Source organism: Girardinichthys multiradiatus, chromosome 13, assembly GCF_021462225.1.
Source record: "Girardinichthys multiradiatus isolate DD_20200921_A chromosome 13, DD_fGirMul_XY1, whole genome shotgun sequence".
In the NCBI taxonomy this organism is placed as follows: Eukaryota; Metazoa; Chordata; class Actinopteri; order Cyprinodontiformes; family Goodeidae; genus Girardinichthys; species Girardinichthys multiradiatus.
The window spans coordinates 42,114,537-42,136,666 of record NC_061806.1 but is presented as its reverse complement, the minus strand read 5'-3'; the positions used below and the strand labels follow the sequence as shown (position 1 = coordinate 42,136,666).

The window sequence follows — 22,130 nt, the reverse complement described above, 5'->3', positions numbered from 1 at the left end:
CTGATCAGAGCTAATCCTGTTGGTAATAACTCTAACCTGAGGGGATCTACAGGTCCTTCTCAAAATATTAGCATATTGTGATGAAGTTAATTATTTTCTATAATGTAATGATGAAAATTTAACATTCATATATTTTAGATTCATTGCACACTAACTGAAATATTTCAGGTCTTTTAATGTCTTAATACGGATGATTTTGGCATACAGCTCATGAAAATCCAAAATTCCTATCTCACAAAATTAGCATATCATTAAAAGGGTCTCTAAACGAGCTATGAACCTAATCATCTGAATCAACGAGTTAACTCTAAACACCTGCAAAAGATTCCTGAGGTCTTTAAAACTCCCAGCCTGGTTCATCACTCAAAACCCCAATCATGGGTAAGACTGCCGACCTGACTGCTGTCCAGAAGGCCACTATTGACACCCTCAAGCAAGAGGGTAAGACACAGAAAGACATTTCTGAACGAATAGGCTGTTCCCAGAGTGCTGTATCAAGGCACCTCAGTGGGAAGTCTGTGGGAAGGAAAAGGTGTGGCAGAAAACGCTGCACAACGAGAAGAGGTGACCAGACCCTGAGGAAGATTGTGGAGAAGGGCCAATTCCAGACCTTGGGGGACCTGCGGAAGCAGTGGACTGAGTCTGGAGTAGAAACATCCAGAGCCACCGTGCACAGGCGTGTGCAGGAAATGGACTACAGGTGCCGCATTCCCCAGGTCAAGCCACTTTTGAACCAGAAACAGCGGCAGAAGCGCCTGACCTGGGCTACAGAGAAGCAGCGCTGGACTGTTGCTCAGTGGTCCATAGTACTTTTTTCAGATTAAAGCAAATTCTGCATGTCATTCGGAAATCAAGGTGCCAGAGTCTGGAGGAAGACTGGGGAGAAGGAAATGCCAAAATGCCAGAAGTCCAGTGTCAAGTACCCACAGTCAGTGATGGTCTGGGGTGCCGTGTCAGCTGCTGGTGTTGGTCCACTGTGTTTTATCAAGGGCAGGGTCAATGCAGCTAGCTATCAGGAGATTTTGGAGCACTTCATGCTTCCATCTGCTGAAAAGCTTTATGGAGATGAAGATTTCATTTTTCAGCATGACCTGGCACCTGCTCACAGTGCCAAAACCACTGGTAAATGGTTTACTGGCCATGGTATCACTGTGCTCAATTGGCCTGCCAACTCTCCTGACCTGAACCCCATAGAGAATCTGTGGGATACTGTGAAGAGAACGTTGAGAGACTCAAGACCCAACTCTCTGGATGAGCTAAAGGCCGCTATCGAAGCATCCTGGGCCTCCATAAGACCTCAGCAGTGCCACAGGCTGATTGCCTCCATGCCACGCCGCATTGAAGCAGTCATTTCTGCAAAAGGATTCCTGACCAAGTATTGAGTGCATAACTGTACATGATTATTTGAAGGTTGACGTTTTTTTGTATTAAAAACACTTTTCTTTTATTGGTCGGATGAAATATGCTAATTTTGTGAGATAGGAATTTTGGGTTTTCATGAGCTGTATGCCAAAATCATCCGTATTAAGACAATAAAAGACCTGAAATATTTCAGTTAGTGTGCAATGAATCTAAAATATATGAATGTTAAATTTTCATCATGACATTATGGAAAATAATGAACTTTATCACAATATGCTAATATTTTGAGAAGGACCTGTATAAAGAGATTGCATCAAATCTATAAAACTAACACCAAAACCGAATTTCTTGAGGACAAAAACAGATTGATCTGAGTTGATAAGAAGAGGTAGACACTTTTCCAATGTCCTTGCTATCCTTTTTGTAACTAGTTTATAAATCAGTATTGAGGAGTGAGATTAGTCTATAGGAGGAACATTTTTAAATGATCTTTCCCTTTCTTGCAGATGACTGTTATAACAGCATGGAGGGAATGAGTCTGGAAAATGAGTCTGCTCAAGGACATCCATCAACAGTGGTATAAGAAGATCTTGAAATTCTTTATAAAACTCAGATGGAAAGCCATTCTCCCCGGGTGATTTATTTCCAGAAGAGTGAATTAATAACATCTGATAATTCAGCCCTAATGAAGGGTTTGTCCAAGCTCTCCCTCATCTCTTCTGATAAACATGGTAAATCAAACATTTTTAATAAATTAGGATTTTGTAATTTCCCTGAATTTGATTTAAATGGGTAAAAATTATTTACACTTGACCATTTTTGTTTTCTGCAAAATGTTTTTAAAGGTCATTTATTTTTTCAGCACAAAATAAATAAAAGATACAACTTAGTCCAAATGGGGTTGCAGAGGGAACGCTTCCTGTCCAGGAGGGACACCCCAACATCTCCAGCTTCTGCTGGTGGATCCACGAGTCTCCCCAATCAATTTATCCATCTGGAAAAGTTTGTGGACATGAAAATTACAAACAGTCATGGTGTGGGAAGCGTTCCGACTCTCATTAAGGTGACCAGCTCACTGCAGCCAATAATCCCAATAATATTAGCTCGTTATTCAGTGTGACACTAAGAGACTAAATGGTTAAACAGTAGATTATGCACAGAAAGCAAATAACTGCTAATAGATTTAGAAGTTATTTAATGTATAATAACTTTTACATGCAAGTAATAATCACTTAAGAAGCAATAAGAAAAGTATTTTGTTTGATGTAAAAGTGATTAGTTTATGCTTTACATTTGATTTGAATTGTTTTGTTCTTTGGTCACATGGTTAGAACCTCATACCAGTTAGCAGCCAGTCGGCAGAGGAGGTTCATTCCAGCTGCTTCAACCCAGGATCTCCTCTTTTGAGTCATTATCCGTATCTGCTGACCAGAGGTGAGGGCTGGAGAACGGATAGAAGTTAATCCAGACCTTTACCTTTCAGCTCAGATCCTTCTTCACCACCACAGACCAGTTGAAGCCTTGATCCATCTACAGCCCAGCTTCCCTGTATACCCGCTGAAGATAAGCCTCCCACAGCATGATGCTGCCACCGCAGTCGTTTTCTGTGGAGATGATGTTCTCGTGATGAGTTTATGGCTTGCCCCAAACTGTTAATAGGACTTCTTCTGACTGTGACCAACAATGGCTTTCTCCTCATCCCTCTTCCATGAAGACCATGATTTGTGGAATGAATGACTAATAATTCTCCTGTGGACAGATTCTTCTCTCTGCAGCTCCTCCAGAGTTACTTTGGGCCTCTTGGCTGCTTCTCTCATTAATGCTCTCCTTGCTTGGTGCTACAGATCTTTTGTCTAAAACATTTTAAAACCCATGTATCATTTTGTTTCACCTTTATGGTTCTGAACTACTTTGAGTGGCTCTGTCAAACTAAATCCCAATAATCTATAGAATTTGTTGTAACAATATGATACAAATACAGGGGGGGAGGTAGACTTGTTCTCTTTGGATGGATATTATTAAATTAAAAGAAAATGAAACAATATGATGGAAAAACTTGATTTTTTACTGTCTGCAATGCAATCAAAAGTACTCAAAAGCATCTGACTTTTCCACCTGGTTTTAGTGTAATCTAACTAATCTAAGATACCTGTAATCTAAACTAATCTGTTTGATGCCTGAATGAAGGAGGGAGACAACTAACATGTCACACCTCAATGATTTTTAATGGCATCATGATGCAGACAAGCTCTACAGGCCAAATATGCCAACATAATTAATGGAGCCGTCATGAAGGTCAAAAAATGTTGGATTTATGAGGACAGGTGGAACATGAACGACGTCGTTTCATTTCTAGGAGTTGTCTGGCCAGCTCAGGTGCATCAGGTCATTAGAGTATTAGCTACTTTATGGAGTATTTTAATAATAAATTAACAGTAAAATCCTAATAATCCAGCAGAATAAAGAAATTATTTGTACTTATTTTCTCTGATTAGATGTCCTGATCTGGCGAAATGAAAACAAGTGTTTCATTGATTGTGACTAAAGAAGTTTCCCAGTAAAGACTCATCTTTATAAAATGTCTTCCATGGCTGTGGGGCTGCTGAGTGTGACTGGATCTAAGGAGGAACATACCAGCCAGTCTGCAGCCCAGTGTGTATGAAGGACCAGCTGATGAGGTGCAGCTGGTTGCAGTCGCACTGCGTTAATGTGCTGCGAAACAGGTTGGATCGAGACTGAACAGGCAACCAGTGATTCAGCATCAGTCGAAGAACAAAAAGGTCAAAACAGACAAACAGGGAAAACCGAGGGTCTGCCGCCCTCTAGTGGAAGGACAGAGAGGCAACAGGTGAAAAACGGTTATGACTTTAAATTAAAAAAATTATAACATCACATCAGATTAATAAACATGTATCTTTTACCCGGAAAGTGGAGCTACTGAACAACATCTCCATGTTGCATTAAGAGTAATTAATAAGGTTGGTTATATTTCATAAAATCGAAGTGATTAAAATTCATGGACAGCCGAATTACAGACAGTTCTTATTTTTGGTTAAAGCAACAATAAAACAATTAATAACCAGAAAATCTTCAGAACCCGTTCAGGAGGAAAGGATTCTGCACCAGGAAGAGTTTTAGTGTTCCAGCTGTGGAACCATCTGAATGTGGACCTAAAGCCATGTCCAAACATCTCAAATCATCAAACAAGAATAGGGTTATTATGGGATGTAATACTTGTTGTTTAATCAGTACTGCGTTTAGGAGATAAAGTATTGTCATTGTTTTACTACATGAAGTTAACTTTAGAAGAAATGATTATTGTTATTGTTATTATCATACATTTCATAAGAATATGTGATGATGGCGATACATGGAGTACATTTTGATAATTTGTACATAAACAAATAAACCAAACAAGCCACCATCAGATGCCACAACCTTGAGAAAAACGTCCACCAAACATTTCTAGTTTTACCTGAAACTTTGTCAGATGCTGCTGTGGTCGATATCAGTCTGCATTAATCCCTCCAAGCTTTTCAGCCACTAACAGATTAAATTAGACCTTTAATCAGCATTAACTGAGTTTTTATTTGAATCTGCCAGATCACCTCCAACAGATCCATCTGCAGGCCACGCCCCCCCCCACACCTGCTGCTTTAATTAGTTTTTCATGTCAACATTTCATGCGTTCATCAAGTTTCATCCAGAAGCCCCAGTACGTTCAGCATAATAATTACATTTTATGATTCCAATGGAGGAAATCACACTTCCGGTTTCACACAATAATAAAGAGAATAATTATAAAAAGTACAAGTATTTAAACTCTCATAAATATGAAAACAAGTAACAGTGTTAAAATGATCAATCTAAAACTATAAATATTTATGATAAACAGATGTTGAAAATTAAATGCTTACAAGAGAAATTATAATTGGTACAAATGAAGAAAAAATAATTGAAGCACATACCATTAAATAACTAATAATTATAATTATATAACTGACTAATCAAAGATTTAAAAAAATACATAGTTGTTCAAAACTAAAAGGAAACATGATTAAAAAGAATCTCATATGCATTTCTCTCTTCAATCAGAACTTTTGGGGCTTTAAACATTCATGGTTGAACTTGTAGATTAAACTGAGGAGCAGCTTTGACGCAGCCGAGGAAATTTTCGCTTTAACTTTAATAACTGAGCACGTCCAGCAGAGGGCAGCCTCTCCACATTCCTGCTTCACATTGTAAGAGCAACAGTTTCCTGTAGTCAGACTTTAAACCAGCGCCCCTGATAAAGATATTTGTATGTAAAGATGTTAGTAATGTGTTAAATAATTTGAACAGAGAAGCAGAAGGAGAAATCAGGTCCCTGTTTGACAACCCCTAAAAGCCTGGAAGTGTCCTGAACCTCAGAGTAATCCCTCTGTTCTGTCTTCTCCCCTCTGTTTGGTCTGCAGGTCTCTCAGAGAGGGATTACCGAGTCTGGATGAGTCAGAGCAGCAGATGTTTCATCAGGTGAACCGGTCTGGGTCCAGCTGCAAACAACCCAGATTATCAACCCTCTCTGTTCCTCATTTTCAGTCCCAATCTGTCTGTGTCCCTGTCTAGACCAACTTCTTCCTGTCTGCTTTATTTCCCCTCGTAAAAACAAGGGGGGCAAAATACAACTTTTATATCCGATTGTTCTTGTTCCAGCATACTGAAAATGCACAAGATGAGCCAATCTTTATAAAAATCAAATCCACAGACACTCATTTCTAGGAAACAGAAGATCGGACATGAATATACAGGTCCTTCTCAAAATATTAGCATATTGTGATAAAGTTCATTATTTTCCATAATGTCATGATGAAAATTTAACATTCATATATTTTAGATTCATTGCACACTAACTGAAATATTTCAGGTCTTTTATTGTCTTATTACGGATGAATTTGGCATACAGCTCATGAAAACCCAAAATTCCTATCTCACAAAATTAGCATATCATTAAAAGGGTCTCTAAACGAGCTATGAACCTAATCATCTGAATCAACGAGTTAAATCTAAACACCTGCAAAAGATTCCTGAGGCCTTTAAAACTCCCAGCCTGGTTCATCACTCAAAACCCCAATCATGGGTAAGACTGCCGACCTGACTGCTGTCCAGAAGGCCACTATTGACACCCTCAAGCAAGAGGGTAAGACACAGAAAGACATTTCTGAACGAATAGGCTGTTCCCAGAGTGCTGTATCAAGGCACCTCAGTGGGAAGTCTGTGGGAAGGAAAAAGTGTGGCAGAAAACACTGCACAACGAGAAGAGGTGACCGGACCCTGAGGAAGATTGTGGAGAAGGGCCGATTCCAGACCTTGGGGGACCTGTGGAAGCAGTGGACTGAGTCTGGAGTAGAAACATCCAGAGCCACCGTGCACAGGCGTGTGCAGGAAATGGGCTACAGGTGCCGCATTCCCCAGGTCAAGCCACTTTTGAACCAGAAACAGCGGCAGAAGCGCCTGACCTGGGCTACAGAGAAGCAGCACTGGACTGTTGCTCAGTGGTCCAAAGTACTTTTTTCGGATGAAAGCAAATTCTGCATGTCATTCGGAAATCAAGGTGCCAGAGTCTGGAGGAAGACTGGGGAGAAGGAAATGCCAAAATGCCAGAAGTCCAGTGTCAAGTACCCACAGTCAGTGATGGTCTGGGGTGCCGTGTCAGCTGCTGGTGTTGGTCCACTGTGTTTTATTAAGGGCAGGGTCAATGCAGCTAGCTATCAGGAGATTTTGGAGCACTTCATGCTTCCATCTGCTGAAAAGCTTTATGGAGATGAAGATTTCATTTTTCAGCACGACCTGGCACCTGCTCACAGTGCCAAAACCACTGGTAAATGGTTTACTGACCATGGTATCACTGTGCTCAATTGGCCTGCCAACTCTCCTGACCTGAACCCCATAGAGAATCTGTGGGATATTGTGAAGAGAACGTTGAGAGACTCAAGACCCAACACTCTGGATGAGCTAAAGGCCGCTATCGAAGCATCCTGGGCCTCCATAAGACCTCAGCAGTGCCACAGGCTGATTGCCTCCATGCCACGCCGCATTGAAGCAGTCATTTCTGCCAAAGGATTCCCGACCAAGTATTGAGTGCATAACTGTACATGATTATTTGAAGGTTGACGTTTTTTGTATTAAAAACACTTTTCTTTTATTGGTCGGATGAAATATGCTAATTTTGTGAGATAGGAATTTTGGGTTTTCATGAGCTGTATGCCAAAATCATCCGTATTAAGACAATAAAAGACCTGAAATATTTCAGTTAGTGTGCAATGAATCTAAAATATATGAATGTTAAATTTTCATCATGACATTATGGAAAATAATTAACTTCATCACAATGTGAATATTTTGAGAAGGACCTGTAGATTTGAAAGTAAGTAAAAGGCTGCAAGCTGAAGTAAAACAGAAGGAAGATCAACGAAAAGCAACCAGCCATAAGGCAAGAAGTTATGAGATGAAGCATCCTGACTGTTCACTGGCATTTAACTCCAACTGCATTTCTGGACTGTTCTCTTTTCCATGTTTAGGTTACATTTGAGAGCAGCATGGTGTTTTATTGCAGAGATCAACTTTGCTGCATCACAGAAACAAGTTCCTGGTTTAAAGTGCAATTCAGGACCATTGTGTACAAAGTTTGCATGTTCTCAAACTGCAGACAAGGGTCTCTGAACGGGTTTTCTTGTTTTTGTCATCGTTTTTACGGCCGACTTAACCCACATACGGAAGAACACTCAGAGACCAGTAAACAGTTTATTTCTAGAATTCTGGAACAAATAATGATCTGGGCTACCCACGCAGACAGGAACCAGAGGACTGCGAAAAAGAGGGAAACAGGTCAGGTAAGTACTTGGTGAGTGACAGCTAACAGTCTGTTTCAGATGGCGTATAGTGTGCAGGGAGGACTAGATCCGCCAGGGAGATCCAGGGAGGCCTCTTCTGGGAATCCACCAGGAACTTCCGTGGTCCAAGTAAGCGGATCGTTGGAGGGTGGACTGGGTTCGTGCAGGCGAGGAAAGAGTACCGGAGAACGGACTGCCAGCTGGAACGTGATCCGGGTTCTTCTGAAGCAGGGTGCGATAAACCATCAGACTGAGTCAAAAGACTGAATATGGAACCTAGAAGGAGCGAGACAGAAACGGTGAGTAATTTCTCTTAATCAAAGAGACAAGATTTTCAAAATACAAGATCTGGCCAGGTGATGGTACCGCTGTAGGCAAAACACTCAGGCAAAGAAGTGCTGGCGATCCGTCCTCTATATACTCCTCCAGATGATCATCAAAATAAGGAACACCTGTCGCACCCAGAGACGCAGCCCTCAGCAGCACCTGGTGGTGGAAGAAGGTAAGCAGGAGAGGCAGAGACTGCAGACTCTTGACAGTTTCCTCCCAAAGTCCACAAACATGCATGATTGGTTAACTAATGGGGATTCATCATCATTTTTCATCATCCTTGTTGAGTTTAGAAAACCATCAACGTCAAAACAAACTGGATCAGAGGAGCAGAGAAGCTGGAGGGAAGGCGTTGGACCTGACTGAACCAAAGTTAATGTTCCAGCCGAGGCTGCAGAACAAATTCAAGCTTTTTGTTGTGAAGTGCTGAATTTAGGGCATGACAGCTGCAGAAGAATCAAAAACTCATCTTAATATTAACATCAGAGCATTCCTGTTGTTTTTAAAAAAGAATGCATAAAATGTCCAGGAAACAACAAATCAAAGAAATTGTTTGTTGTTTTGACACTTTCTGAAGGACGATGAGTTACATCATGAATGTAGGTTAGATAAAATGAAAATGTTCTGACCCAGAGAGAAATAGGTAAACAAGACAGAATGTTTCAGGGTACCAAATGAAATCCATCCCCCTTAAATCTCTGGATTTAGAAAGTGAAATGTTACAAACACGTGATGCACTGCACCTGCAAGTGTGTGTGTGTGTGTGTGTGTGTGTGTGTGTGTGTGTGTGTGTGTTTGTGTGTGTGCAGGGATAATAGTGGGTCAGCAGTGGTCAACAACAGCTCTTTTCATAGCTGTCAGCGTATCCGGGTCAGCTGTGCAGGAGATGCTCCGAGTCCTGCAGCTGTTGGAGAAAATGAGGACGGAGACGTGTGTGTGTGTGTGTGTGTGTGTGTGTGTGTGTGTGTGTGTGTGTGTGTGTGTGTGTGTGTAGGCGCTCACTCTGACATTCAAAAATAAACATAAACACAGAAGATAACAAAGATGGGTCTATGTTACAAGAAGTCTTCCTCTGCTGGTTTTAGCTGCCTATCTTGAGCCACCGATCATTTTATTTGTCCAATGTAAAATCTTAATCAGGACCTAAGACAGAAACATCAGATTTTTCATAAATTCAATCAAAACATTTAGGACCTATCTATACATTCAACTGCTGCCGTCTACCAACAACATCTACCACGAGGACCAAGTGCTGAACCTGATTCATAGAGTAAAAGCAGTTGGTTCCTCTACTTCAGAACCAGCTGCCTGAAAACCTGAGATGTGCAGAAACTGTTGGATCTTTTAACTTAGGACTGAAAACATTACTGTTTATTGAAGCTGTCCATGAATGGTCAAAACTTATTTCATCGCTTTACTCCTTCAGCTTTTGGTTATTTATTTTTTTGCAGTTAACATTTTACTTCTTTTAAAGCTTAATTCGTGTGTAAATGGTGCAAATAAATTAGCCTCATTTAAATCTAAGGACGGTTGTTTTTTAATTCCTCTGCAGTTTTTATACCAACTTCTGTTGCTCTGCTGCTCCATTAAACACTGAGAGCAGCTGCTTAATGTCAATAATACATCATGAAAAGGGATAAAACAACATCTAAAAATGATCAATATTTTGGAATTTAACTGAATTTTCACCATATTTCCAGCCTGTTTCTGACTCTCTGCACAGTCTCCTGGTATCTCATCTGAACATCACATCTTCTCTGAGCTTCCCACTTCAGGAAGTTTCTACGCTCTGGGAATTTCTGGGAGGAAGGGATGTTTATCTTGTGAAAACACGAGATACTCATTGATATGAAAACATCAGAGACTCTTCTTCTGAACATGTTAGCATACGCGTCACCTTTTAAACAATCTTAGTAATGAACATTGATAAAGACTTGATATTAAGGATCATCACCACCTTTTATTAAGATCTTATATGTAAGATGATCCAGCAGCTTGTAGGACCTCCTTCAACAGAACCTCTCAGAAGGTTTTCTGTCTCACCCAACATGGTGCAAGAATCTTGGTGCAGTCTTCTATCCTGTGTTGCTTCAGTTCATTGAGGTTTGCAGACCTCTGCACAGCTCTCTGAAGGTCCCACCACATTTCCATTAGGTTGAGGTCTGGACTTTGACTAGGCCATTGCACCTCTTTGTTACTGTTGTAGGTCTGCTGCTGTGCTTGGAATCGTTGTCCTGTTGATGGCCCAGTTTGGACCAAACTTCAGCTGTAAGACAGATGGCCTCACATGTGACTCCAGAATCTTTTAGTATACAGAGGAGATCATGGTCCACTCAATGACTGAAAGGTGCAGAACAAGCAAAGATCATCAACCCTCCACCACCATGTTTGACAGTTGGAATTAAGTGTTTGTTTCTGATACACAATGTTTGGTTTTCTTCAAACATGCTGCTCTGCTGTATAATCAAACATCTCTTCTTTGGTCTCATCTGCTCTAAGGACATCGTTCCAGTAGTCTGGGCTAAGTCTGAGATGGAGCTCTTGGATTTTTGGACATTTCTCTGAGCTTCACGCTCTGACCTTGGGCCGAATCAGCAGGGATGTCTGCTCCTGGGAAGATTGGCAGCTGTCTGAGATGTTTTCCACTTGGGAATGATGTTTCTCTATAATCATTCCTTGGTTGATGGGCATCAACAGATGCTTCTCTAAGGCCATTGCTGATGTCTTTCCAGCCTAACATTGTCTTCACACCCCTGCATTCAAAATTGCAGTATCAGTGCTCCTGCTTTTACAGAGATGCTCCCTGTGTGATTAGTAGCACCTGGGTGATACTCTTAAACAAACCACTGGAAGTGGAGTTACTTTATTTAATAACTGGAGTCATAAAGAACACAGTGAACCACAGATCCACAGCTCTCTGAGGAGAAACTGATCACTTAATTGATAACTTTATTGTCTCTCCTTCCAAATGACATATTTGATCCTCTTATCCTCGACAGCCTGGGCGGCTAAATGACCTACAATACAGGATGGACTCATGGAGATGGTTGCATAACAGGAGCTGAGCAGCTAACCTGCAGTAAACCTCGTCATCATCTAATCATAATTTGATCCTTCTGCTCCATGTTTAAGACGAGGAACTGAGACACATATAGATTATTAGTTTTACGGTCGCTGACAGGTGCAAACATGCTGCAAAGACATAAATGATGCAAACTCCCAAAGAAACAAACAACAAAACAGAAATGCAACACAAGAAAGCTACAAAAACAGCAAGTTAAGAAAAGCTGCAAACTAGCCCCATAAAACGGAAGTGCACCGGACCACTAGGGCGAGTCGATCACTAATATCACCGGAATAAATATGCTGTTCTATAATATTGTAAAATATTATGACCACATGAGTGGCTGAGCTGTTCACTGATCACCACCTGGTGGTGAGTTGGATCCGCTGGAGGAGGAGAAAGCCGGACAGACTTGGCAGGCCCAAGCACATAGTGAGGGTCTGCTGGGAACGTCTGGCGAAGCCCTCGGCCAGGGATGTATTCAACTCCCACCTCCGGGAGAGCTTTGACCGGATTCTGGGGGATGTTGGAGACATAGAGTCCGAGTGGACCATGTTCTCCGCATCTATTGTCGATGCTGCTGCCCGCAGCTGCCGCCGTAAGGTCTGCGGTACCTGTCGCGGCGGCAATCCCTGAACCCGGTGGTGGACACGGCAGTACGGGACGCTGTCAAGCTGAAGGAGTCCTATCGGCTGTGGTTGGCTTGTGGGACTCCTGAGGCGGCTGACGGGTACCGTGGAGCCAAGCGTGCTGCGGCCCGGGCTGTGGCAGAGGCAAAAACTCGGGCCTGGGAGGAGCTCGGTGAGGCCATGGAGAAGGACTACCGGTTGGCCCCGAAGCAATTCTGGCAAACCATCCGGTGCCTCAGGAGGGGGAAGCAGTGCTTCACCAACACTGTTTATAGTGGGGGTGGGGAGCTGCTGACCTCGACTAGGGACATTATTGGGCGATGGAAGGAGTACTTTGAGGATCTCCTCAATCCTGCCATCACGCATTCCCTGGTGGAAACAGAGGCTGGGGACTCGGGGTTGGACTCTTTCATCACCCAGGCTGAAGTCACCGAGGTGGTTAAAAAGCTCCGCGGTGGCAAGGCTTCGGGGGTGGATGAGATCCGCCCTGAGTACTTCAAGTCTCTGGATGTTGTAGGGCTGTCATGGTTGACACGCCTCTTCAACATTGCGTGGCGGTCGGGGACAGTGCCTCTGGACTGGCAGACTGGGGTGGTGGTCCCCCTTTATAAGAAGGGGGACCGGAGGGTGTGTTCCAACTACAGGGGAATCACCCTCCTCAGCCTCCCTGGTAAGGCCTACGCCAGGGTATTGGAGAGGAGAGTCCGACCGATAGTCGAACCTCGACTTCAGGAGGAGCAGTCTGGTTTTCGTCCCGGCCGTGGAACACTGGACCAGTTCTATACCCTCTACAGGGTACTCGAGGGTTCATGGGAGTTTGCCCAACCGGTCCACATGTGTTTTGTGGACCTGGAGAAGGCATTCGACTGTGTCCCTCGTGATGCCCTGTGGGGGGTGCTCCAGGAGTATGGAATCGGGGGCCGTTTATTAGGGGCCATCCAGTCTCTGTACAAGCGGAGCAGGAGTTTGGTCCGCATTGCCGGCACTAAGTCGGACCTGTTCCCGGTGCATGTTGGACTCCGGCAGGACTGCCCTTTGTCACCGGTCCTGTTCATAACTTTTATGGACAGGATTTCTAGACGCAGCCAAGGAACGGAGGGGGTCTGGTTTGGGGACCAGTGGATTTCGTCTCTTCTTTTTGCAGATGACGTGGTCCTGCTGGGCCCCTCTAGCCAAGACCTACAGCATTCACTGTGGCGGTACGCAGCCGAGTGTGAAGCGGCTGGGATGAAGATCAGCTCCTCCAAGTCCGAGGTCATGGTTCTTGACCGGAAAAGGGTGGCTTGTCCTCTTCAGGTTGGAGGGGAGTTCCTGCCTCAAGTGGAGGAGTTCAAGTATCTCGAGGTCTTGTTCACGAGTGAGGGAAGAATGGAGCGGGAGATCGACAGACGTGCCACAGTAATGGGGGCGCTGTTCCGGTCCACTGTGGTGAAGAGAGAGCTGAGCTGAAAAGCAAAGCTCTTGATTTACTGGTCGGTCTACGTTCCTACCCTCACCTATGGCCATGAACTTTGGGTCATGACTGAAAGAACGAGATCAAGGATACAAGCGGCTGAAATGAGCTTCCTCTGTAGGGTGGCTGGGCACTCCCTTAGAGATAGGGTGAGGAGCTCGGCCATCCGGGAGGAGCTCGGAGTAGAGCCGCTGCTCCTCCACATTGAGAGGAGCCAGTTGAGGTGGCTCGGGCATCTATACCGGATGCCTCCTGGACGCCTTCCTCGGGAGGTGTTCCAGACACGTCCCACCGGGAGGAGGCCCAGGGGACGGCCCAGGACATGCTGGAGGGACTATGTCTCTCGGCTGGCCTGGGATCGCCTTGGGCTCCCCCTGGAGGAGCTGGAGGAGGTGTCTGGAGAGAGGGACGTCTGGGCGTCTCTGCTGACCCCGCGACCCAGTCCCGGATAAGCGGAAGACGACGAGTACGAGTACGATTCTGACCATGTGGGACCTGACGTAAAGTTTCTTCTGTTAAACCCTCTAAAGTCTTTACTTAGGTTCTGGTCCAGTATGACTTGGTGTTCGACAACCCCTAGTGGTCCAATATTTACTGTTTTTGTGGATCTAAGTTCAGTCAGTACGGGCTCATATAAATGATTATAACCTATCTGCTCGCAGGAGGAACTGTTCCTCTGTAGAACTTCTACTCCTCATACCTGGAAGAGTCCACACAGTAACTTCAGGTTTCCTCTCAATAAAAGATAGACTTTTAAAAATATTTTAACATCACTTGCCCAATGACTGCTGGAGATAGAGGCTGCGTGCTGCAGCAAGAAGGTCCTGGATTCAAGTCCCAGCCTGGGGTCGTTCTGCGTGGTGTTTGCATGTTCTCCTCATGCATGTGTGGGTTCTCTATGGGTACTTGGGCCTCCTCCCAGAGCCTACAAACATGAAGTCTAAATTGCTCTTAGGGGTGAGTGTGTGTGTGTGTGTGTGTGTGTGTGTGTGTGTGTGTGTGCACAGTTGTTTGTCCTGACCTCTGGAGATAGGTACCACCCCCCACTCCCAAAACTATGCTAGGAAGCGGGTACAGATGATGGACGGATGGAAGAATGTTAATCTGGAAAGCAGCTATTGATAAAAAATGATGAAGATCTGATGAAGCAGCTAAAATGGACCTAAGAGTTCATTTACATGATTTCATGGTGCAGTAATGAGAGGAGGGGTCTCATATGTGGTTATGTTAGTGTCTCCAAGCCATATCCTGCTCTAAAGCATACAGAGGCCATCGCTCTCAACTGGAAAAGTTGATGGAGGGATGGAGACGGCTTCATCTGCAGGAATGAGCTCAGTCCTCTGGTCTGTCTTGGTGAAGAAAAGCAGAACTGAAAGGCGAAGCTGTTCATTTTCTGCTCCATCTACATTCCACCCTCAGCTGTTGTCAGGAGGTGTGGATCTGGGCTGAAAGGAGGAGATGCTGGATACAAGAAGCTTGCAGGCTGATCAGGTTCTGCAGAACTTCAAGCAGAGCTACAGCTTCTCTACAACAAAATAAATCAGCTGAGGTTCATCTGATCTGGAGGCATAACATCATAGCCAATGTCTAATAGTTTCTTGTGCCAAAACAGCCTCAACCCATCAGAACATGGCCTCCACTAGAGCTCTGAAGTTCACCTATGGTGTTAGCAGCACCACAGCAGATCCTTTTCTCAGTGCATCCTACAAAATGCTCAATCAGATTCATATCTTGGGAATGTGGAGCTAACACCTCAAGCTGGTTGTTGTTCTCCTCAAGCCATTGCTGGACCATTTTACTTTGTTGCAGAGCCCATCATCCTGCTGACAGAGGCCATAATGACCCATCATAATCATCTTTCAGTGGTCATAATGTTATGCAGGGTCATTGCACCTTATTTATTGATGTGCTACTCCTGGCCTGACAACAGCTCTGGGTCCCTAAAGCTGGAGAGGGTTGCTGGGTCTGGATCTCCAGCAGGAGACGATCTCAGATGTTTATTATTTTTCATACTTTAAACAAAACTTTCATTTATCGTTTCATTTAAATTTAAAATTAAAAAAATACATTAAATATTTTATTTCTATTTGAGCTCATTTATTGCACTTTGATATTTTATATAGCATCTAATACTACATAATATTAATTTATTACCATTTATCGTAATTAGTTTGATTGCTTCGTTTCCTTTATAATGTATGATGCAATAAAAACTGACAGGTAGAACAACCTTGATGTTTACAGGGATGCTCATAGTGTGTGTGTGTGTGTGTGTGTGTGTGTGTGTGTGTGTGTGTGTGTGTGTGTGTGTGTGTGTGTGTGTGTGTGTGTGTGTGTGTGTCAGCTCAGGCTCCTCCCGCTGAAGCGGAGGCGGGGCGACGCGCCGCTCGCTGCCTGCCGTCCGCGCTCAGATCTCGGACTGAAGCATCTCTGAGCTCCGCTCATTCAGCCGCTGATGCTCCCACAGAGCGGAACGTTGCTGCTGCTGGACCGGGACCAGTGAGAGTTCGGAGGACACTGTTCTGTGGCTCGCAGAGAAGATGGAGTGCTTTGAAAGGACTGAGTGAAAGTTTGGTTTGTGACCATGGAGCTGAGCCGGTTAAAGGCGCCAGTCCCTACCGGCTGCCTCTGACGGGCAGCACCGCACCCGCTGAACCGTCTCTGCACACAATCCGCATCTTTCTGCCTGTGATTGCGCACACTGTGCGCCGTCCTGTCACCGCCTGTCTCCGGCTGCAGTGCAGTCGGTGCAGTTGTTGCGCTCTTTCTTACTGTTCCTTCTCAGATCTTTGCAGCTCCGCAGACTGCGGCAGGAACCGGACAAACAGAAGCTCCACAAGTTTCCACAAACACAGGTGAGCTCTTTACTTTCTGTTTCTCGGAACCAAACAGAACCACTTCAGTTTGTCAATACTCTATGCGAGGTTTGGAGGAGATTAAATTCCTCTTAGTTTGCTTAGTTTTCTCAATTAAATCCAGTTTGCAACCCGTCCAGCTCACAGGTTTAGATATTTAGGAGGTCCAAACATCACTTAATCTGTGATCCTCTTGAAGCTGCTCTGAGATCTAAAACAGAAAAAAGATGAATTCTTCTCAGGAAGATCTTCAGGAATCATATCTTCAGCTGGGATTAGTTGCTGTTTTCTAATGATTTCTTCTCTGTCTCCATCAGCTCTCCTCCTCATGTCGTCTCTTTTCTTCTCTTCATGATGTTTGCCGGATTCTGAGAGACAAACCCCAGTGAGGTGGTTAAACCTGTGGAGCGCTGACCCATCATGGGCACCGCGCTGTCTTTGTCACCGGGTGCTCGGAAACCCGGTTACTATGACAACCACGCAGGTGTGCTCAGCCACTACCCGAGCCTCAGCAGCCGCTCCCTTAACAGTCAAAAGGACCGCGGCCTGAAGAGAGGCCAGTCCATCTTCCTCCCGACGCTGACCTGGAAGCGGCTGGTGGCCTCCACCAAGAAGAAGGGGAACCCCAAGAAGGGGCCCGGAGGTGCCGGGGTCCTCGCTGAGTCCCTGAACAACAACAACATCTACCAGAAGGACCAAGTGTTGCACCTGAACCGTGAGAATGTGAAGAAGTCCCTGTCATGTGCCAACCTTTCAAACTACGAAGGCCCTGCGGGACTGGGTCTGGGGCTCGGTTACGGACTGGGAATGGGTCAGGGGCACGGATACGGCTGCAGCAAATCCCAGCAGCTGTCTTCAGTGAAGAAGGTCCCTCAGGGGACCTCTTCTCCAAAGCGCGTCATCGTCCAAGCCTCCACCAGCGAGCTTCTGCGCTGCCTCGGGGAGTTCCTGTGCTGCCGCTGCTACCGGCTGAAGCACTTGTCTCCGGCCGATCCGGTTCTGTGGCTGCGGGCCGTGGACCGCTCACTGCTGCTGCAGGGCTGGCAGGACCAGGCCTTCGTCACGCCTGCCAACGTGGTGTTTGTCTACATGCTCTGCCGTGATGTGGTGGACGGCGACCTAGTTGGGTCAGAGCACGAGCTGCAGGCCATCCTGCTCACCTGCCTCTACCTGTCTTACTCCTACATGGGCAACGAGATCTCGTACCCAATCAAGCCATTCCTGGTGGAGGCGGGGAAGGAGGCCTTCTGGGACCGCTGCCTCGCCATCATCGATGCCACCAGCTCCAAGATGCTGCGCATCAATGCAGACCCGCACTTCTTCACCCAAATCTTTGCTGAACTGAAGAGTGAAGGTGGCTGTGGGCCTCAGGACTACAGCCGGGTTTTGGATCGGTGAGAAGAGGCTTCAGGACCAGACAGCTATCATTCATTCAGCCATAGATTCCTCTCACATGTTTCATCCCTTCCATCCACAGAATGTCTGGGACTCACAATAAACGAGGAGCCGTTTGGTCCACCTGTCCCATCCAAACACCTTTGGTCCCAACTGTCCCAGCTGCTTCTCTGCATTTTAAACATGTCAAAAAGTGGCCAAACAGCTTTACTCTGAGTGATTTAGAAGGTCAGTCAGAAAAAAGGTTCAGATGGAGATATGATCTGTGAAAAGGGACTGATGGGAGCAGCTGGAGGTCCATGTGGTGTCCTGCAGGGAAGCGGGCGGAGCTTTCTGGAGTCAGTTTGCTCCTTAAATCTGAAGAGAGCGGCGTTGGAGATCTGTATCGCTGGAGTGGAAGGCTGCCAGGGTCATCAGCTGTTTACGCCACCCTTTGTTCCACCCCCCTACACACACACACACACACACACACACACACACACACACACACAGCCGTGGTAATGATAAGATTTACAGATTACTGCAGCCCCTCCCAGCTGTGAACCTTACTTCCTTCCTCGTCCTGTCGGCAGACTTGCAGAGCCTCAGCAGTTAAACCAGGCCAGATCGGACCGAGCCAAGCACATTGTATGTCTCGTTCAGATGTGGAGATTCTACCAGCTTCCAGAGAACATCCATGCAGAGATGACAGATGAGCTCAGTTCTGGTTTGTTGCTGCAGCTTCTCTGTTTGTCCCATCTTCTCATCGCTCACCTGAACCGAGAAGCTTTCAGGGATATCAGAGGTCCATTAGAGACGCAGCAAACATGCAGTGCTTCGGATTTTCTTTGGAGCTGGACCTTAAAAAACTCGACAGCTGAGCACAAGACGTAGGAAGCCACTAGGTGTCAGACTAGAGCAGCAGCTGAGTACCAAACCCAACAAAGATTAACTCATAAATCCTGATTTTACGTCCAAACCTTCTTTTATCGACTCAAACTTTAATTCTTTCTATGTTGGATTTTTTTATAGAAGAGAAAGTGCTTTTCAGTTAAAGATCGTGAGGCTCTTATAGTCGGGGGCGTAGAGTATGTTTGAAGTTTCAAATTTTATTTGGCGAGCAAAATGAAATTTTCTGAAGTAGAAGAAACAAACAGGCCTTAATTCTGACCTGGATGTTCTTATGAGCGACCACCTTACAGGCAAAAAATGAACTGAACATTGAAGGCATCAATCATTCATCCAGTGGCTGAAATTAGCCAGTTCCTCCATCAGCTGTGACTGGTGAACTTTTATGCATAAAACCCTAAACTGCAAATCACTTTTTGTTTCAGTTTTAGTAAAAATTGGGACTTTTACACAAAAACTGGGATTGTCTTTTATCCTTCGTTTTCTGTTGGATTCCAGATGTTTACATCTATCAAGGATCCAGCAGTTTTTTTTTATTGTTTTAATTGTTGAGTTGAAACAAAGTTAAAATATTAATAGTTTTGTTTCATGGTGCTTAGGCTGAAAAACCGGAATCCGAGAGTTAGCCCTGAAGGAAAATCCTGAATCGGTTTCAGTTGGCAAAATCTTGATTGATCCATCTCAACTCAAGGGCTTGGACCTCCTTAGTTCTGGCTGGAGAACCGATCCCAGTCAGACAGCATGGTGAGAGGAAAACATGTAATCATCAAAGCTATTGGACAACATTACATTCACATGAGCTTTAGCTTTAGCTTCTTGCTCACCAGAACCTCTGTTAGATGGATGCATCTGGTGTCTGAAAAGTCCATCCAACTGGCCTCAGATATGATTAACAAGCAGAGTGTGAATCATTGGATTTAAATATTTCAGCTTACAAAACTTTGCATCCAAGCAGTTGTTCTTGATGGCAGTTTATGCACACTTTCATAGTGCGGTGAGGATTCTGAGTCGATTAATTGTGCAGCTCGGACAACGAGGTCCAGCCTCTCTGCTGTAATTCCTCTCCATCAATCTAATGAGTGAAATGAATGAAAATCAGTTAGGAAACCAGAAAAGTTGGGCTCTAAGTTCAGTTTTATGGTTTTGTTCTGTTTTTTCCTGCTAACTGGCATCTGAACTGGCTCCCAGTCTGCCTGAGGGATCTGTGATGATTCATCGATGAGTGTTAGTGTCTTTGTCTGCTGCCATTTTCAGCTCGTTGTTGTTTTCCAGCTTTGACAAGGAGACTGGTGTCTTGCCTCCAACCCAGCCCCACCCATGCTCAGCTGTTATTTGATTAGATTTGACGCCCAGCACCCGGTAGCCATTGTCAGGACGAGGAAGGGCAGAACGAGGCTGCAGGCTGCCATCTCTGTCTGCTCCACCTCCTGCAGAACCTGCAGGCTGGTCCGATCCTCTCCAGGTACATACCCAGCACAGGGGTAGAGGTGCAGTTCTGATCCAATCACCTAGATCGTGTTGAGGCTCCTCCGGTCAATCCAACAAACAAATTAACTTTCATGTCAACTGGAACTCTAATTCCACGTCATCCAATCAAAGCTCTCGAATCCTGAGCTCCTGACTGCAAACAGACAGAACGGCCTCTGTGGATGATTGGATCCTCGTGTTTCCGGGTTAAACTTGACATTTTGACCACCCGGGACGTCTTTCACCCGGGTCGGAGTCTGGCTCTGGTTGGGAAAAAGAATGTGACAGTAAAAAAGAAATCTGTTTTCTGTCTGGCAACAAGAACCCTGACTGGGAACATGGTGACAGAATAAAGAGGTTCTGGACTTTAACAGAGCTGGTTGGGTGTTAGAGATCCGTTCTGGGACCTAATTCCTGCTTATGCTGGTGTCTCCACAGCTCTGTGAGTTGTGTTGATGCAGGTTGTTGGTGCTGCTGTAGATCAGTGTGAAGTTTTAATGGCACACCTTGGACTGATGGTGTAAATATGAGGAGAGGAGGTGTTAGGGATGAATAAAAATACATTGATAATGTTGCTGTGGTAGAGTGCATGCCTGCTGGGTAGCTTAGACCTTTTTTTACTTTCTTCTTCTGTCTGAATTATTTTTTTATGTGACGTTTTATGTCTACGTAACCTAAAACTGGATCAACTGACTGGATTTCTAACAAACATAATAGATTATTTACACAAATTATTTTGCCTTTAATGAGACATTTGTCTAAATCAGCTGAGGAACAAATAAATCTGTTAGAGGGACACATTTTAACTAGTTGCATAGTTTGGAAACAGTAAATAAATTCAGTTTGAGTTGCACTGTGAAGGATAAATGTCACATTAAGAGGGGAACTGCTTCCCTTTGCCTTTTAACGAGGATGTTTAGAGTTTTATTTCCACTGCAGAGAAACGTCATCGTGAATGTGCTAAAGTTTCTCAGTGTCTGATCGCTGAGTGAAATATTATCATTTTGGTCTGTTTAGGAATAATAGAGGCACAGGAATCTTGTTTACTTGAGTTTGGCTTGTGAATTCCTCTGAGCTGCGGCACATTTATGATTTCAAACCTTTTTATTTCAGGCTACTTTTCTTGTGTCTCTTTGCCAAATTGGAGGCTTGTCCTCCAGTGTATCTGCAGGAATCTTTTAGCCTCAGAGAAACGGAGACCACATAGCGTCTCTCATCAATGCACCAGCTGCCAGCAACACAAAGCTGGTCATTGTGCAGGCAGCGTTGGTCGCGGCATAGCTCCATCTCTGATGCAACACATCTCATAGCTCCATGACAACACCTCCTCTGTGCAGGGAGACTGATATACGAGTGTCCAGCCTCCACCTGAAGCCAGGTGTGTCTTTGTGAAAGTGAAAATACTGCTGATGGAAAAACTTGAAGAAAACTGTTTTGTTTTTCATGTTTTTGTTTCCTTCTTTCATGACAGTGTTGTTGCCTATGTTGGTAATTTAATAAAGTGTTGAGCTCAGATGTGAAAGCAGCTGTTTGTTTTTTCCTGCACGGCTCACAGCCTGAACCGAGCTGCTTCAGTTCTCCTCCCCCCTCTAGTCCAGCTCACTGAGGACACCCTGGAAATGAATGCAGGCCATATAATAGCCTGGCCACCTGGTTCTGAGTTGGTGCAGTCAGCTCGGAGAACACAGAGGCGCTGCCGCCTCGACTCAGAACCAGCCTCCGTGAAGACTCAGAGGTTCAGAAAGCTTCAGATGCAGCTGTGGTCCTCAGCGTCTGTCTGGGTGTCCCTGACATCTTATTCCAGTTTTTTGTTTTCAT

General features: G+C 44.8%; 1 protein-coding gene and 2 long non-coding RNA genes across 4 annotated transcripts; 1 reads left to right on the top strand and 2 right to left on the bottom strand.

Annotated features, from left to right (window-relative positions):
* Positions 1-2,056: 2,056 nt before the first annotated feature.
* On the bottom strand, positions 2,057-5,008 carry LOC124879750. Its single transcript, XR_007041108.1, has 3 exons — positions 4,838-5,008; positions 3,997-4,184; positions 2,057-2,966 (listed from the first exon to the last, which is right to left on the bottom strand). It is a non-coding gene; the product is annotated as an uncharacterized LOC124879750 (long non-coding RNA).
* A 2,912-nt stretch (positions 5,009-7,920) lies between these two features.
* On the bottom strand, positions 7,921-10,900 carry LOC124879752. Its single transcript, XR_007041110.1, has 2 exons — positions 8,598-10,900; positions 7,921-8,507 (listed from the first exon to the last, which is right to left on the bottom strand). It is a non-coding gene; the product is annotated as an uncharacterized LOC124879752 (long non-coding RNA).
* Positions 10,901-16,091: 5,191 nt separating this feature from the next.
* On the top strand, positions 16,092-21,825 carry si:dkeyp-92c9.2 (uncharacterized protein LOC571482 homolog). Of its 2 annotated transcripts, XM_047384779.1 has the most exons (3): positions 16,092-16,562; positions 16,880-17,956; positions 18,040-21,825. In XM_047384779.1, exons 2-3 carry the CDS (start codon positions 16,983-16,985, stop codon positions 18,224-18,226), a joined length of 1,161 nt encoding a protein of 386 aa, XP_047240735.1. In that variant the 5' UTR covers positions 16,092-16,562; positions 16,880-16,982; the 3' UTR covers positions 18,227-21,825. The 2 variants fall into 2 exon arrangements, with proteins under 2 accessions (XP_047240735.1, XP_047240736.1); XM_047384780.1 differs by having other exon boundaries at positions 16,094-16,562; positions 16,880-18,181.
* Positions 21,826-22,130: the final 305 nt, after the last annotated feature.

Excerpts from the sequence above, each read along its gene's own strand:
- si:dkeyp-92c9.2 (XM_047384779.1), top strand. The coding sequence starts at position 16,983 with ATGGGCACCGCGCTGTCTTTGTCACCGGGTGCTCGGAAACCCGGTTAC. Across the intron at positions 17,957-18,039 it reads TACAGCCGGGTTTTGGATCG|AATGTCTGGGACTCACAATA; the intron begins GTGAGAAGAGGC and ends TTCCATCCACAG.